The sequence below is a fragment of the Diachasmimorpha longicaudata genome, chromosome 2 (assembly GCF_034640455.1).
Source record: "Diachasmimorpha longicaudata isolate KC_UGA_2023 chromosome 2, iyDiaLong2, whole genome shotgun sequence".
Classification (NCBI taxonomy): Eukaryota; Metazoa; Arthropoda; class Insecta; order Hymenoptera; family Braconidae; genus Diachasmimorpha; species Diachasmimorpha longicaudata.
The window spans coordinates 6,293,875-6,307,431 of NC_087226.1; the positions used below are offsets into that span (position 1 = coordinate 6,293,875).

The 13,557-nt window shown below is 37.8% G+C and overlaps 1 protein-coding gene across 6 annotated transcripts in view; it reads left to right on the forward strand.

Annotated features, from left to right (window-relative positions):
• The window catches only part of LOC135172548 (spectrin beta chain, non-erythrocytic 5), a 40,082-nt gene that overhangs the window by 17,601 nt on the left and 8,924 nt on the right, over positions 1-13,557 (forward strand). For 5 of the 6 annotated variants that reach the window (XM_064138637.1, XM_064138632.1, XM_064138633.1 and 2 more), the window contains exons 4-7: positions 5,758-5,983; positions 6,113-10,641; positions 11,546-12,207; positions 13,030-13,083. In XM_064138637.1, coding sequence (XP_063994707.1) covers positions 5,758-5,983; positions 6,113-10,641; positions 11,546-12,207; positions 13,030-13,083 — 5,471 coding nt within the window. The remainder of the gene's footprint in view (positions 1-5,757; positions 5,984-6,112; positions 10,642-11,545; positions 12,208-13,029; positions 13,084-13,557) is intronic. The other variant, XM_064138635.1, reaches the window with a different exon arrangement.

Genomic DNA, 13,557 nt, shown 5'->3' on the forward strand with positions numbered 1-13,557 from the left:
CTCATTGTCGGTGGCAGAAGATCCAGTGCCTCTGGTTCATTTCATAATACATTTAATTTACATTACATCGGGGTCTTGAAAGTCTTTTATTGTTCGAACATCCATCCCGACTTTACAATCTCATTTAAGAGGAGAAGAGATTATACTGTTTTCGAAATCGCCAGCTCTGGGAGCGAGTTTTATAGTTTTTTAAAAATTTGTTGCGAAAAAAATGGCAATTACCAATTCGCTTCCGGAACTGCGATAACTACTTAGTTAATTTCTTTCTGTTTTTTAGTAGAAACATGTCGGTCAATTTATGTAAAATGATGAAACTTCGAAAAAAAAATTAAAGAAGATTTTCTAAATTATTATTTTACCACAAAACAGTGAACGGTAGGTCGTATTATTCATAGGCAACACATGATAACATTTGAACGTAATATAGCATGCGGTGAATTATGTCGTAATGACTTTTTCTCATCCATCCAAAAACGGAACAATGGAATTCCTGGAAGCATTGTTCTTCCTCAAAAGTATGATTTAATGCCCCCAAAAAAAACATCGTCTTTTTCACATCTTGACATGACGCAAGTATTCACTTATCTCTATTTACACTGAAAGTGTTGAATGAATACACAAAAAAAAATGTAGAATTAACTTCCTTTGATGTGCATACATGGAACGGAAATGACGACGTCCATATGACACATTTATTGGTTGGTTATTGTCAGTACAAATATGTTAAAAAATTTCGATTGATCAACGCAGGCCCGATAATATGTATCGTTTAATGAACTAAAAATAACGCAATTTATATAAATATCCGGACACTGAGGGTTACAGGGGTTTTAAATGAAAGGTATGACGTTTGATGACTAAAGTATAACCTTCAGAACGGTTTTAAAATCATTTTTTACCCTGGGAAAATATTCCATCAACAAGAATATAAAATTTACTGTTGAAATAAAACATAGATAAAATGTAGATTGGCATACTAAAATTTCTTTATTCAATCTTGTGTCCTTATGACCTGAACAAAAGATACTTATTTACGATGGAATAAGAAAAAAACAAAAATTCTCAATGTTCTCGTCTGAATTGAGGGACTACGAAAGAGGCGTGAAAGGTGTGGGCCTCATGAAGAGGAAAAATAAAATAATTTCCGCGGCAAATCGCTTACGCTGAGGAGACACGTGAGCTGAACAGAGAGATAAGCTTCATGCCCTAGCTCGTAAAATAATGCGAGAGGCTGTTTGCACTAAACTGGTCCTAACGGAGTATCTACTTTCTGCCATGTACGAGGGCAGGAATCATGCACAACATCGCGAGAGTACCATCTTAACCGTTTTTCCCCGTGGCTTCAACCTTGTACTCTATCCACCATTCACGATATCTCGTGGAATGTCGGCCTCGTTGTACCCCACTTGTTGACAGCATCTGACAAATAATCCATCATTCTGTTAATAAAATGAACACGATTCATTCATTCTGTTCGTTAGTTCTCAGTCGAAGCTAAATTGAAATTCAAATTTTTGGTACCTGAAAACACAAGCGACAAATTACGATGACAGTTATTAGAAACTGATGCTGAATATTATCATGAAATTATTGTTAACTCTGCTGTTGCTGGAACGATGAATTGTTTACAAGAACAACCACATGGAACATTTGAATTTTTTGTCGCAAAGAATCCCTGGAAAATTTTACCCCGTATTTAGTATCATGCCACGAAGCTATTATTATGTACAATCAATGATATTGGAATTCAATGGAAATCCGTACTGACGTAGACAAAAACAATTTCTAGTTTTCAGAACCAAGTTATTGTTGGTAAGAAATTCACAGTTCTAAAAGGGGTTTTATGTAATGAGAATGAGAAACCGGTACTTAATCCGAGAGAAAAGTTTTAAACATTCAGTTATAAAAACGGACTTATTGCAATTAAAAACAATTTTCATGGATCAGTGAAAATTCAACTGATTTTCAGGATTTTATATGGCAGATTTCACTCAAACATATTTTTTCAAATCAAAATTTACAACTGGGACCTAAGTCACTTTTTTTCTTCAAGAAGTATTGAAGGAAATACCGAAGCAAATTACGATTGATCAATGAAGCAACAATCCCAGCGGTAATTCATAATTATATAATTCTGTTTACATGCTTCGGGGAGTTGAACAAAACCAGTCTTATTTATTATCACTAAAAGAGAAGGAGCATAAATCGGAGGCCTCCGGTAGTATTTTAAAAAGTGTCGCAAATCACGGGAAAAATATTACTAATTTATCATTAAAATAACTACACTGTAGGTCGCACAACAACAATTTCTCATTTGTTTCTGGAGACTTAATCATTTTGTTTCCAATGACCCCCATAAAAAATACTCAATAAATACCTTCACCTCGATTTTGTTAAAGTAATCGTTCGCTGTAATCGTCCATTTCGAAAGCAGTACAAAATTATCTAGATTACATAGATTGCAATGGCTTTATTAGTTGAAATTGTAAGAAAACAAAAAGTCATGTAATGTAATTTCTGACAAGATGTTTAACAGTTAATGCTTGAAAGGAAAACAATTGAATATCTCCACAGATATACTGTCCCTCGTTCTCAGTGGAATTGCATTATTCTATTAACCTCTCAAGAATGCAGGAAAGTTGCCATAGGAATCCCACCCTCACTACATATACATTGCACTATTATTCACAAACAGTATCAAACCATGCTGTGATTGTATAAATGTACAAGTCAGTTTATTATTGCGGCTGCAGTACATATCTTCATTCTGAAGTGAATGAAATAGACGTTACGTAGCTGTGATATTCCCTTTTCATTTTCTCTTTCTCAACAGAATATTTATAATGGCCAATTCCTCTGTGGTTTTTCCCTTCAAGATACGTTGAAAGTATCTTGGCACACATTGCAATGCAACGAGAAATATATGTGTGTATATATACATATGTTGATAAGTCATTAGTTACCATACAACTCTTGAAGGACTTCGATTTCAACTTCATAAATTTTTATCATCATTAAACCAGTATCGTGCGTCAGGTGTGTGAAATAATGCATGAAATGGAAAATCAGGACGAGTTTTTCGAATCTATTAACAATGCTGCCATTACCCTTTCTCCATAAGAATGCCTAACATACCGTAACATCAATGACTTCCTCACGCTGAGGAGACAAGTGTTTGCTGTATGTGGTGGCTTAACTCCTCTCCAGAGATTCGTTATTTGAAAATTATTTCACATAAGAAAAAAAACTATCAACAGTTTCCTAACACTCAGAAATCTTATGCCCATGCGAAAGATAAAAATAATTCATGAAGAAAATTAACTGGCAAATTAATTTGTGTTGTTTTTGTCTTAAAATGTTCTAGAGTCATGGAAATAATTTGGAATTAAAAAATCCTTTCTCCGTCATTACGAAATTGTCCTCGTCTGTTGGATAAAAACAAAATTCCTTAACAAAAGTTTTTTTTTCTTACTGCATGAGTTTTTCCTCTTGATACACTTCTCAGAAAATTATAACCATTCTCTTACACATATTTCTCATTAAGTGTTACCTGTTATGAGGATAATCTCCTTTCATTTTAATCTTCGTTTATGCACAGATGCAGATATCTAAATAATAAAATTCCAATCATCTCTTATTCGACAAATTTTATTGAAATTAAACCAATATTGTACTGCTGTTGCTGAATTATCCATGAGAAATGTAACTAGCTCTCTTTCACTTTTCAAAAACAGTACATTATTTAAAAAAATGAAAAAATCCATTCAGTGTTTAGTCGATTCACCACTCGAACAATAATACTACCAAATTATTTAGTTGTTGGCCTGACGTCGAAGGCTGAGAGTACGCGGTTCGATGACTCTTCGAGTGGAAAACCGGAGGCGTTCAAAATGTATATACCAATAACCGGGTGAACGTGTATAACCCACGTAGGAGTACTCGAGAACGGTATGCACTCGTGCTAATTCCACCAAGAATGCGATTCCCATATAAACCAAACGACCGAGAGATCGAAGAGTTGAAGTGAACCTGTACTAAAGAACTGTTATGTAATCACAATCCTAATATTATGAGGTAATGAATAATTCTTGAGTGAGATAAAGGACTATTTTTTTTTTAAATGTCAAGTCGATGATCTTTTCATTTTTATGGTATGAAATTTTATTACCAGAGGGCAAATTCATAATTGATGTTTTAATGTTTTAACATTAGGCTAATGATGCAATATCTGGTATGCAATTCATTGACGACAAGTACCGCTATATTGCCAGGATGGACTTACTCTCAATTCATGACACGAAAGACTTGGAGTGCCTTTCTCAACGTGATCCTATGCAGTTGAGATAGGAATGGGTGTTGGTTTGATAATACCAAGGAAATACAAAAAATACAGAATTAGACTCCAAGTAACGGATTGTTACTGAGTCATTTTAAAAGTAGAATTATGTATTCAACATGACAAGTGTATTGGTTGTGAGCAATGTTGGAAATGTTCTGTCAGCATTTCTTACCGTCTAGTCGGCGATACATTTGTCCAGGGAATTCATAATATGGTTAATGGAGATTTTATGGGTTTTTCTAATTCAATGAATGCACTGATTTCAATGAAAACTTTCCGTTATGACATGACTACCAAGTCTAATACTCAGTCTCACATTTTCCAATGACTTATAAGTACCTGTTACCGAGGAAATGGCATGTGTAAGCTTTAATCGTCCTTAGATTAGCATCAAGCAATCAATCATGAAGAATTGACGATCGACCTTTTAATTTTTCCACTTTTTCTGGACACTTATACCAACATGTGAATTCTCCTTCTGGACTAGCATACGACTTCTGAGGAAACAACGAAGAGAAATGATCTGTAAAATAAGCCAACCTTTCCCAGAGTATGCTCATAAACCTCTTCCAGGTCGAGATCGCTCTCACAAAAATATCACTGAGTCTCTAAATGCTTAATGATCGGTAATCCACTGTTTTAATTGACACAGAAACTACCAGCTAATTCACAGTTTCGCCGATTGTATTTCAAAGAATGTCATTAGCTTATCATTCAAATATCCACTTATCATATTTGTGGCATTACAAGTTATCATCCATTCTAATGAGCATCATTAACCTACATTGACAGACAAACATGGGGATAAATGATTTCATAACATCCAAAAGTCGATGCGTCTTCTCGTAAATCCCCTACTTGCATATTTTTTTAGATTATTCTAGAAGCGTTAATTTTCATTTTTCCCAAATGGCCTTGATGAACGGCGCATTATAAGCGATCAAACGGCATTCCAAACATCGCTGCAACTGCGGTACGCCTTACGCTCGCAAACACCGCACTGGGTAACCAGATAAAATTGTTTATGTATAGCGTGTTGAGTACAACTATCGCTCTGGGGTACTTCACCGTGATTTCTTGACATTTTGAGGAATAAAATATTCGGAATTCTTCAAGGAATAATATTATTGACATAGATTAAGAAAAACGATTTTTCACTCTTCTTCTCGTTGATGTTTTTTCTTTTGCCTTTCCCTTATTTCCTTTTGCTCTACACCCTTCGTTACGGTAAACGTATCCCCACGTAGATTGAATTACTCACTGTCTTATTATTAGCATCTCAAGGCCTTTGCCGACTCATCACTTTTTCTCCATCGCGGATCAGATAAGGATAATCACAATGAGAATGATATAGAGAGACGGTATGATCGATATTATTTTTGTGAAATTAATTCAATTGTGGATTTATTGTGTTGCAGGTGAGACTAGAGAGCATAGGGGCTGAGGACATTGTTGATGGAAATCCAAGACTAATACTTGGACTCATATGGACCATTATTCTTCGATTTCAAATACAAGAAATTGAGATTGATGTTGATGAGGAGAATGAGAGCAGTGAAAAGAAGTCAGCGAAGGATGCCTTGTTGCTGTGGTGTCAAAGGAAGACCAATGGATATCCAGATGTCAATATTCAAGATTTTACAGGTATGAAGTGTAGAAAACATTGTTCAGTTATGAGCTTCCACAGGGGGATTGAAATCTACCTCTGGTGGTCAATAACCAGATTTCAACGACAATTTTGAACAGTCTGATGATTCTATTTTTTTGCTACAGGATCCTGGCGAAGTGGTCTCGGCTTCAACGCTCTCATCCACGCTCACCGTCCAGATTTGGTTACCTGGTCCGAACTCCAACAAGGAAAACACATTGACAATCTCAATTACGCCTTCGATGTTGCTAATTCAGAGCTTGGAATACCACGACTGTTGGACGCCGAGGACGTTGACACTGCTCGACCCGACGAAAAATCAATCATCACCTACGTTGCCTCCTACTATCACACCTTCGCCCGAATGAAGAATGAAATAAAATCTGGCAAAAGAATAGCAAACATTGTCGGCCAAATGATGGACGCCGACAAAATGAAAATTCATTATGAAAAACTTACGGCAAATCTGCTTGAATGGATAAAACACAAAATAATGGTATTGGAGAATCGAAATTTTCCAAATTCACTGGAGGGTATCCAGCGTGAATTACTAGGATTTAAGCAGTACCGTACAGTTGAGAAACCACCAAAGTATAAAGAACGTTCAGAAATTGAAGCCTTATACTTCCACATTAATACACAGCTCAAATCACTCAATCAACCTGCATTTATTCCTCAAGAGGGTCAACTAGTGCAGGACATTGAGAGAAATTGGGTGGAATTAGAGCGGGCTGAGCATCGACGAGAAGTTGCTTTGCGTACCGAATTACTTCGTCAAGAGAGACTTGAGCAATTGAACTACAAATTTGAGAAAAAAAGCGTATTACGCGAAGGCTACCTCAAAGAAATGATTCAAGTTCTCTCGGATCCTCGATACGGCAGCAATTTGGCTCAAGTAGATGCAACAGTGAAAAAACACGAGGCGATAAGCGCTGACATCTTGGCACGTGAGGAGAGATTTCATGACTTGACCAATATGTCAGAAGAACTTGTACGAGAGAATTATCACGGTCTTGAGCGGGTAAGATCACGCGAGCAAGAAGTGTTGGAGAGATGGAGAGGGCTTTTAGCACTTCTCGATCATCATAAATCCAATTTAGCAGCTCTATGTTCATTGATGTCCCTCATGAGAGAAATTGACACGACATTAGCAACGATTCAAGAATTACAGCTTAATTTCCAAAGCACAGACGTTGGCCCACATCTGCTTGGTGTTGAAGATCTCCTCCAGAAACACAGCCTTCAGGAGCTCCAGGTCACAGCACTCGGTGAAACCCAACGTAGACTAGGCAGACAAGCTGCCCAGCATTTGGCACAACCACTGAGCAAAGAAGCTCCGTTACTTCAACAAAAACTCGAGAGACTCAACAGCACTTACGATGATCTTGTTGAGAATAGTAAGGAAAGAAAGGCACGTTTGGAAGACGCCAGGAATTTCTTTCATTTTTTGCAGGATCACGAGGATGAGGAATCGTGGTTAGTTGAAAAACAACGTATTTGTAAAGCTGGTATTTCAGCTAAAGATTTACGAGCTGTCATATCTCTGCAACAAAAACATAAGGCTTTACAAGATGAGATCAAAGTACGTAGGCCGAAATCTGAGCAATTGTGCAATGCTGGAAAGAAATTGATTGGTGATAATCATCCATCATCACTCGAAATACAGAATCGAATAGAATCATTGCAGGAGCACTGGAAGGTACTCGAGGAGTTGGCAGCATTACGTAAAAAACAGTTGGACGATGCTGCTGAGGCATTCCAGTATTATGCTGATGCTAATGAGGCTGATTCGTGGATGAATGAGAAAATGGCATTGGTGGCATCAGAGGATTACGGAGTTGATGAGCCCAGTGCTCAAGCCTTACTCCAGAGGCACAAAGATTTACAGGGTGAACTGAATGCCTATAAAGGTGATGTTCAATCGTTGAATAGCCAAGCTGACAAACTCATTCGAGCTGGAATATCTGCCCTGGAACTTTCAGCAGATCCAGAGCCCGTTGCTGAACTTGAACAAGAGGAATGGAGTAAGGAAGTACGCCTGGTACCGCAAGATGAGTGGGTGGACGAAATAATTGAACGTATTGAGCCTAAAACTATACTTGAGGATAGATTATTTCCACAGGTAAAGAGTTTGTATCCATTTAGTGGTGAGGGTACGCACATGGTCAAAGGTGAAGTCATGTTTCTCATGAGTAAAACGAATAACGACTGGTGGAACGTCAGAAAAGCCGACGGCTCCGATGGTTATGTGCCTGCTAATTATGTACGGGAAATTGAGCCAAAAGTAATACAGGTGCAAGTCAAAAGACCGGAGAAAGTGCGTGTTACACAGCGAGTTAAAAAAACAAAAATGGTTAATCAAGTGATACCAGTTAGAAGAGTTAAATCAATAAAATCAACAGTGAAACCGATAAAACGTAAGACTGTAAATGACAGTGATAATGTTGAAAAAAGACAGAAAAGAATCAATGATACGTACAATGAGCTCTGTCAATTATCAACAAAACGTCATGCACTATTGGAAGATGCAATAAGGCTTTATGGATTCTATCGTGAGTGTGATGATTTTGAAAAATGGATTAAAGATAAGGAAAAGATGTTGCGTGCTGACGATTCCAAGGATAATGTTGAAACTGCCAAGAGAAAATACGAAAAATTCTTGACAGATCTTTCAGCATCGGGAAAGCGGGTTGAAGCTATTGATGCTGCTGTTGCTGATTTTGTTAAACAGGGTCACAGCCAATTGGACAAAGTTAAAGCACGACAGAGGCATATTCATCAACTGTGGGATCATCTCAACTGGCTAAAGACACAAAAAGAAAAATCTTTAGAAGGAGCATCTAGTGTAGAATTGTTTAATCGTACATGCGATGAAGCTCACGATTGGATGCTTGAAAAAATAACTCAATTGGACACTGCGGAATTAGGGCCAGACTTGAAGACAGTTCAAGCACTTCAGCGCAGACATCAACATTTAGAGAGAGAGCTAGCTCCTGTAGAGGAGAAAGTACGAAAAGTCAATCTTCTCGCGAATAGTGTGAAATCTTCGTATCCAAACGAGCACAATAACGTTAATGCAAGGCAAAATCAGATCAAGGAACTGTGGCATAAAGTGCAGACTAAAGCTAAGGAGCGTAGATCAAGATTGGAAGATGCTGTGGGACAGCAAATTTTCATGAACAGTTCGAAAAGTCTCATTCACTGGGCATCGGACATTCAAGAAGCTATGAAAGCCGAAGAACCAGTTCGTGACGTGGCTACGGCTGAAAAACTCCAAAAACAGCACACAGAACTCGGTGAAGAGGTAAAAACACGCGAGGATGAGTTCCGGGAAGTTGAAGATCTGGGTAATCAGCTGCTACATAGAAATCCAGCTTTGCATGATGTAGGTGAACGTTTGGATAAATTACATGGTCTTTATCAAGCAGTGACGTCAGATTGGAACGCCAAAGAGGAGTGGCTACGTCAGTGTTTGGAATTACAGCAATTTAATCGGGAAGCTGATCAAATTGAGGCAACTACGAGCTCCCACGAGGTGTTTTTGGAATTTACAAATCTTGGTGAGTCCCTCGATGATGTTGAAGCACTGCTCAAGCAGCACGAGAAATTTGAGAATACTTTGCACGCCCAAGATGAACGCCTCAAGGCTTTCAGTGATACAGCTGATCGATTGATAGCACAGAAGCATTATGATAAGGATTACATCAATGATAAGAGGAATCAAGTGCTCTCTAGGAGGGCTGCTGTCAAGGATGAGGCACAAACACGAAGAGCTGCTCTCAAAGCTTCGGAAAATTATCAACAATTTTGCGCTGAAGTTGATGATCTCAGAGATTGGCTTGGAGATAAGATGAAAGTTGCGTCGGATGAGAGTTACAGGGATCTCAATAATCTTGAAAGAAAACTTCAAAAGCACGAGGCTTTTGAAAGAGAATTGAGGGCCAATGAGGGACAACTGCGTGCTGTTAATAAAGCTGGAAAAGCTCTCATCTCAGAGCAGAATTATCGATCTAATGATGTCGGAGATACACTGAAGGATTTGAATGATCAGTGGAGCCAATTGGTTGCTCTATCTCTGGAGAAGGGGAGAAGACTCAGGCAAGCTGCTTCACAGCACGGCTACAACAGGACCATGGAGGATGCTAGGTTGAAGTTGGAGGAAATTGAAAATTCGTTGCAAAGTAAACAAGTGGGGACGGATTTGAGAAGTTGTAAGGAGCTACTGAAGAAGCATCAGATTTTGGAGACTGATATGTGCCAGTGGGAGCAGAAAGTCGATGATTTGGTGGCCATGGGTGAGGAGATGGCGCATGAGGGACATTTTGATGCGCCCAATATTTTGAAGACTAGCCAAGCAACGCAGAAAAAGTTTCGAAGTTTGAAAGAACCAGCTAAAAAGCGACGAGATGCTTTGGAAGAGAGCCTTCGTTTCCATAAATTTGGATTCGAACTTGATGCAGAGTTGCAATGGATTAAGGATCATTACCCTCAAGCATCATCAACAACCCTTGGGCAAAATCTTCATCAAGCTCAGACACTCCATAAGAAGCATAAGAAGTTGGAAGCTGAAATCGTTGGTCATCAACCAATGATCGATAAAACTCTGGCAACTGGGCAATCACTGATCGATCAGACTCATCCAGAACGAAAAAAGGTAAATTTCTCGTTTCTTGATAACTTAATTTAATGAATTCAATCAGAAAATGTTCAGCACTTTCATCACAGAGTGGAACATATGAGTAAATTCAATTTTTGCACAGTTGGAGCACTACCGAGATACAGTGGTCATCGGAGGTAAGAGTGGATAGCATGCAGGAGTTATAACGAAATGTTTTGAATAAATTTGTAATTGTTATATCGTTTCAGCTTTTATTGACAGTTTTAAAATTATTATGTCCAATAATTTTTAATTTCTTGATCACATCCGACCACTGTGGCTATCCGGACAAGCACTATTTAATCACTGCTTCAATTACTTTTCAGTTATCCAGTTATTAACTATAAGTTTGCATGTCTGACAGCGATAGGGGAGTGGTAAAATATATAACAACTTTTCATTCGACAAAGAATTTGCCAATGAAACGTTTTCATAACCGGAAAAATCTTTGCAATTGATGTAACATTAGATCAACATAAAAATCTACCACTCTTCTATCTGAATATATTTATGTTGTAAGTGAAGTTTTTTTTTTGTAAACAAACAAGAGTGAAATGGGAATGGCAAGTCAATTTAGAAAATTCATAAAATCACTTATAAGATAATGAAAGGGATAATATGAGCCGCGTAGTTTCCATATTCTGCTGATTAGTAAAAGGGACATGAGCCCCGAATTCTCTGTCAGGCTGACAAGCAGTTATTTTCATTCTACAGCTTGTGGACCTAACGATTCAGGTGTTATCTACTTTCATCATTTTCCACAAACTGCAAATTTTCAGAATTCACTTCAAATTTTCTTAAAGACTCTAATTTCCCATTGCCTAAATTTTAGTCTGTTTCACCTCAATGTTCACGAAACCTCACGGTCAATGTCTTAGTGTCTAAAAAAAACCATTTACAGATTCAAGAACTCTGCGAGGAGCTGGATGAGGCTTGGAAAGACCTGCAGGAGAAAGCACTAGAGCGTAGTCGCGCTCTGGACCTCTCTCTCAGGGCACAAGAATTTTTCTTCGAAGCTGGTGAAGTCGAGAGTTGGTTGGGCGAAAAGAACGACGTACTGAGTTCAACGGATTACGGAAGGGATCGCGACGCTGCGACAAAATTACTCACAAAGCACAAGGCCATGGAACTAGAATTAGACTCTTACAACGGCATCGTCACTGAAATGGGTCACACAGCAGGTGCTATGGTGAACGCTAAGCACCCTGATAGTAAAGCCATAGCAAGCAAACAGCAAGTGATTGCCCAGCAGATGAGAGCACTCCAGAGACTGGCGACTACTAGACAACAACGATTAATGGAGAGTATGTATCGTCACGAGTACTTCCTGGAGAGTAGAGAGTTAGAACAGTGGATCAAGGAGCAGGAGCAAGCTGCTGCCTCGGAGGATTATGGACAGGATTATGAACATTTGTTGATCCTTCAAGCGAAATTCGATGATTTCAAGCATAGGATCGAGGCGGGATCAGAGAGGTTCAATCAGTGTGAGGAATTGGCCAAAAAATTGATCACCAACGAGAGTCCTTATATTCAAGATATTGAAAAACGCCAGGAACAACTTGGGTACGTCCATCTAATTTATTACTTTTAGTACTTACCGTTTTTTATTTGATTGATAGAATTTACAATTTCATTTGTTCAATGCAATTCAATTGAGATATACGATAAAAGCGCTCAAATTGAACAAAGTCACGTCACGATGACTGATAGCGCAGCAAAATTATGAGATACTTTGTCAATATAGTCTGATTAACTGTCATTGAAGGCGCGCTGACGTAATAATTACTGCACCACGTAATGGTTTTCTATTTGACTTGATTTATTTCAAAATATACGCATGTTTTTTAAACTTATCCCTTTTTTCCAAGGGTGTATTCTTTTTAATGCTCCAGCATGATAATTTCAGTAGTTAGAACTAGTAGTTTTATTATCCATATGGGTTTCAGTAGAGAAATGATGAAAGCTTTAGCATTGAGTTGTACCACCTCATTGATTATGTTATTGTCTCGATCGTGAGTGAATTTACACAAATAAAATGTGGAAATCTCAGTTAGATATCCCTTCGATCTTGGATAGAAAACAACCGCGCCAGCCCATACACGCGAAAAAATTTGACAAGACAATCTGATGAACTCATCAGCAAATTCTATTGATCGTTCACTCTCACAGAGTCATGCATGATCGATTGGGCGAATTCTCTACTTAAACCTTGATGAGTTTATCTCCTTTTATGAACTAAAGCAATAAAGCTCACCCCTTTGGTTCTTTAGTTTGGATTGCAGTAGTCTTCTATTTTTTTCAAAATTTTCTTTCTATTCTTAGTCGACTGGGGTCGGCTGACTAACACTGCACTTTTCTATTAACTTTTTAATTAATTCCCCATAGAGGTGATGAGGATAATCCTGTTGCTCAGGTGCAGAGACTGCATCAACATATGTGGTGAGTGCATTCTGTAGAAAAAGGAAAAAAAGAAAGTTTGCAATTAGTATGTGCTTTTATATCCTTGAGGTGAGGTGTGGGGAAAGTATGGTAGAGTGATACATCTTGTTCATAACAAAATGACAAATTTGTCATTTTGCCTTTGTTTTTCCTACTCTATCTTTTGCATGATTATAATTTGAATGTAATATAATAGAACAGAAGATATCCATTTCATCGGCAATAAATTATTACAAAATTTTGTGGAAATACAAAAAAATGTAGAGATTTTTCAATATTTTTTTTGCCACGTTTTTTGTAGGCTCTGGAAAAAATCGGTTATGGAGATATATTGTTTATCTTTATCTCTAAATAATATTTTTCGATCAAATCCTTACCTTCTGGAGTTCACCAATAAATAAATCTTATAGAGATATGATTAGGGCGGATAGTTCTCATGTCGTGGGAGATAAAAAGTCAATTTTCGTGACTGAC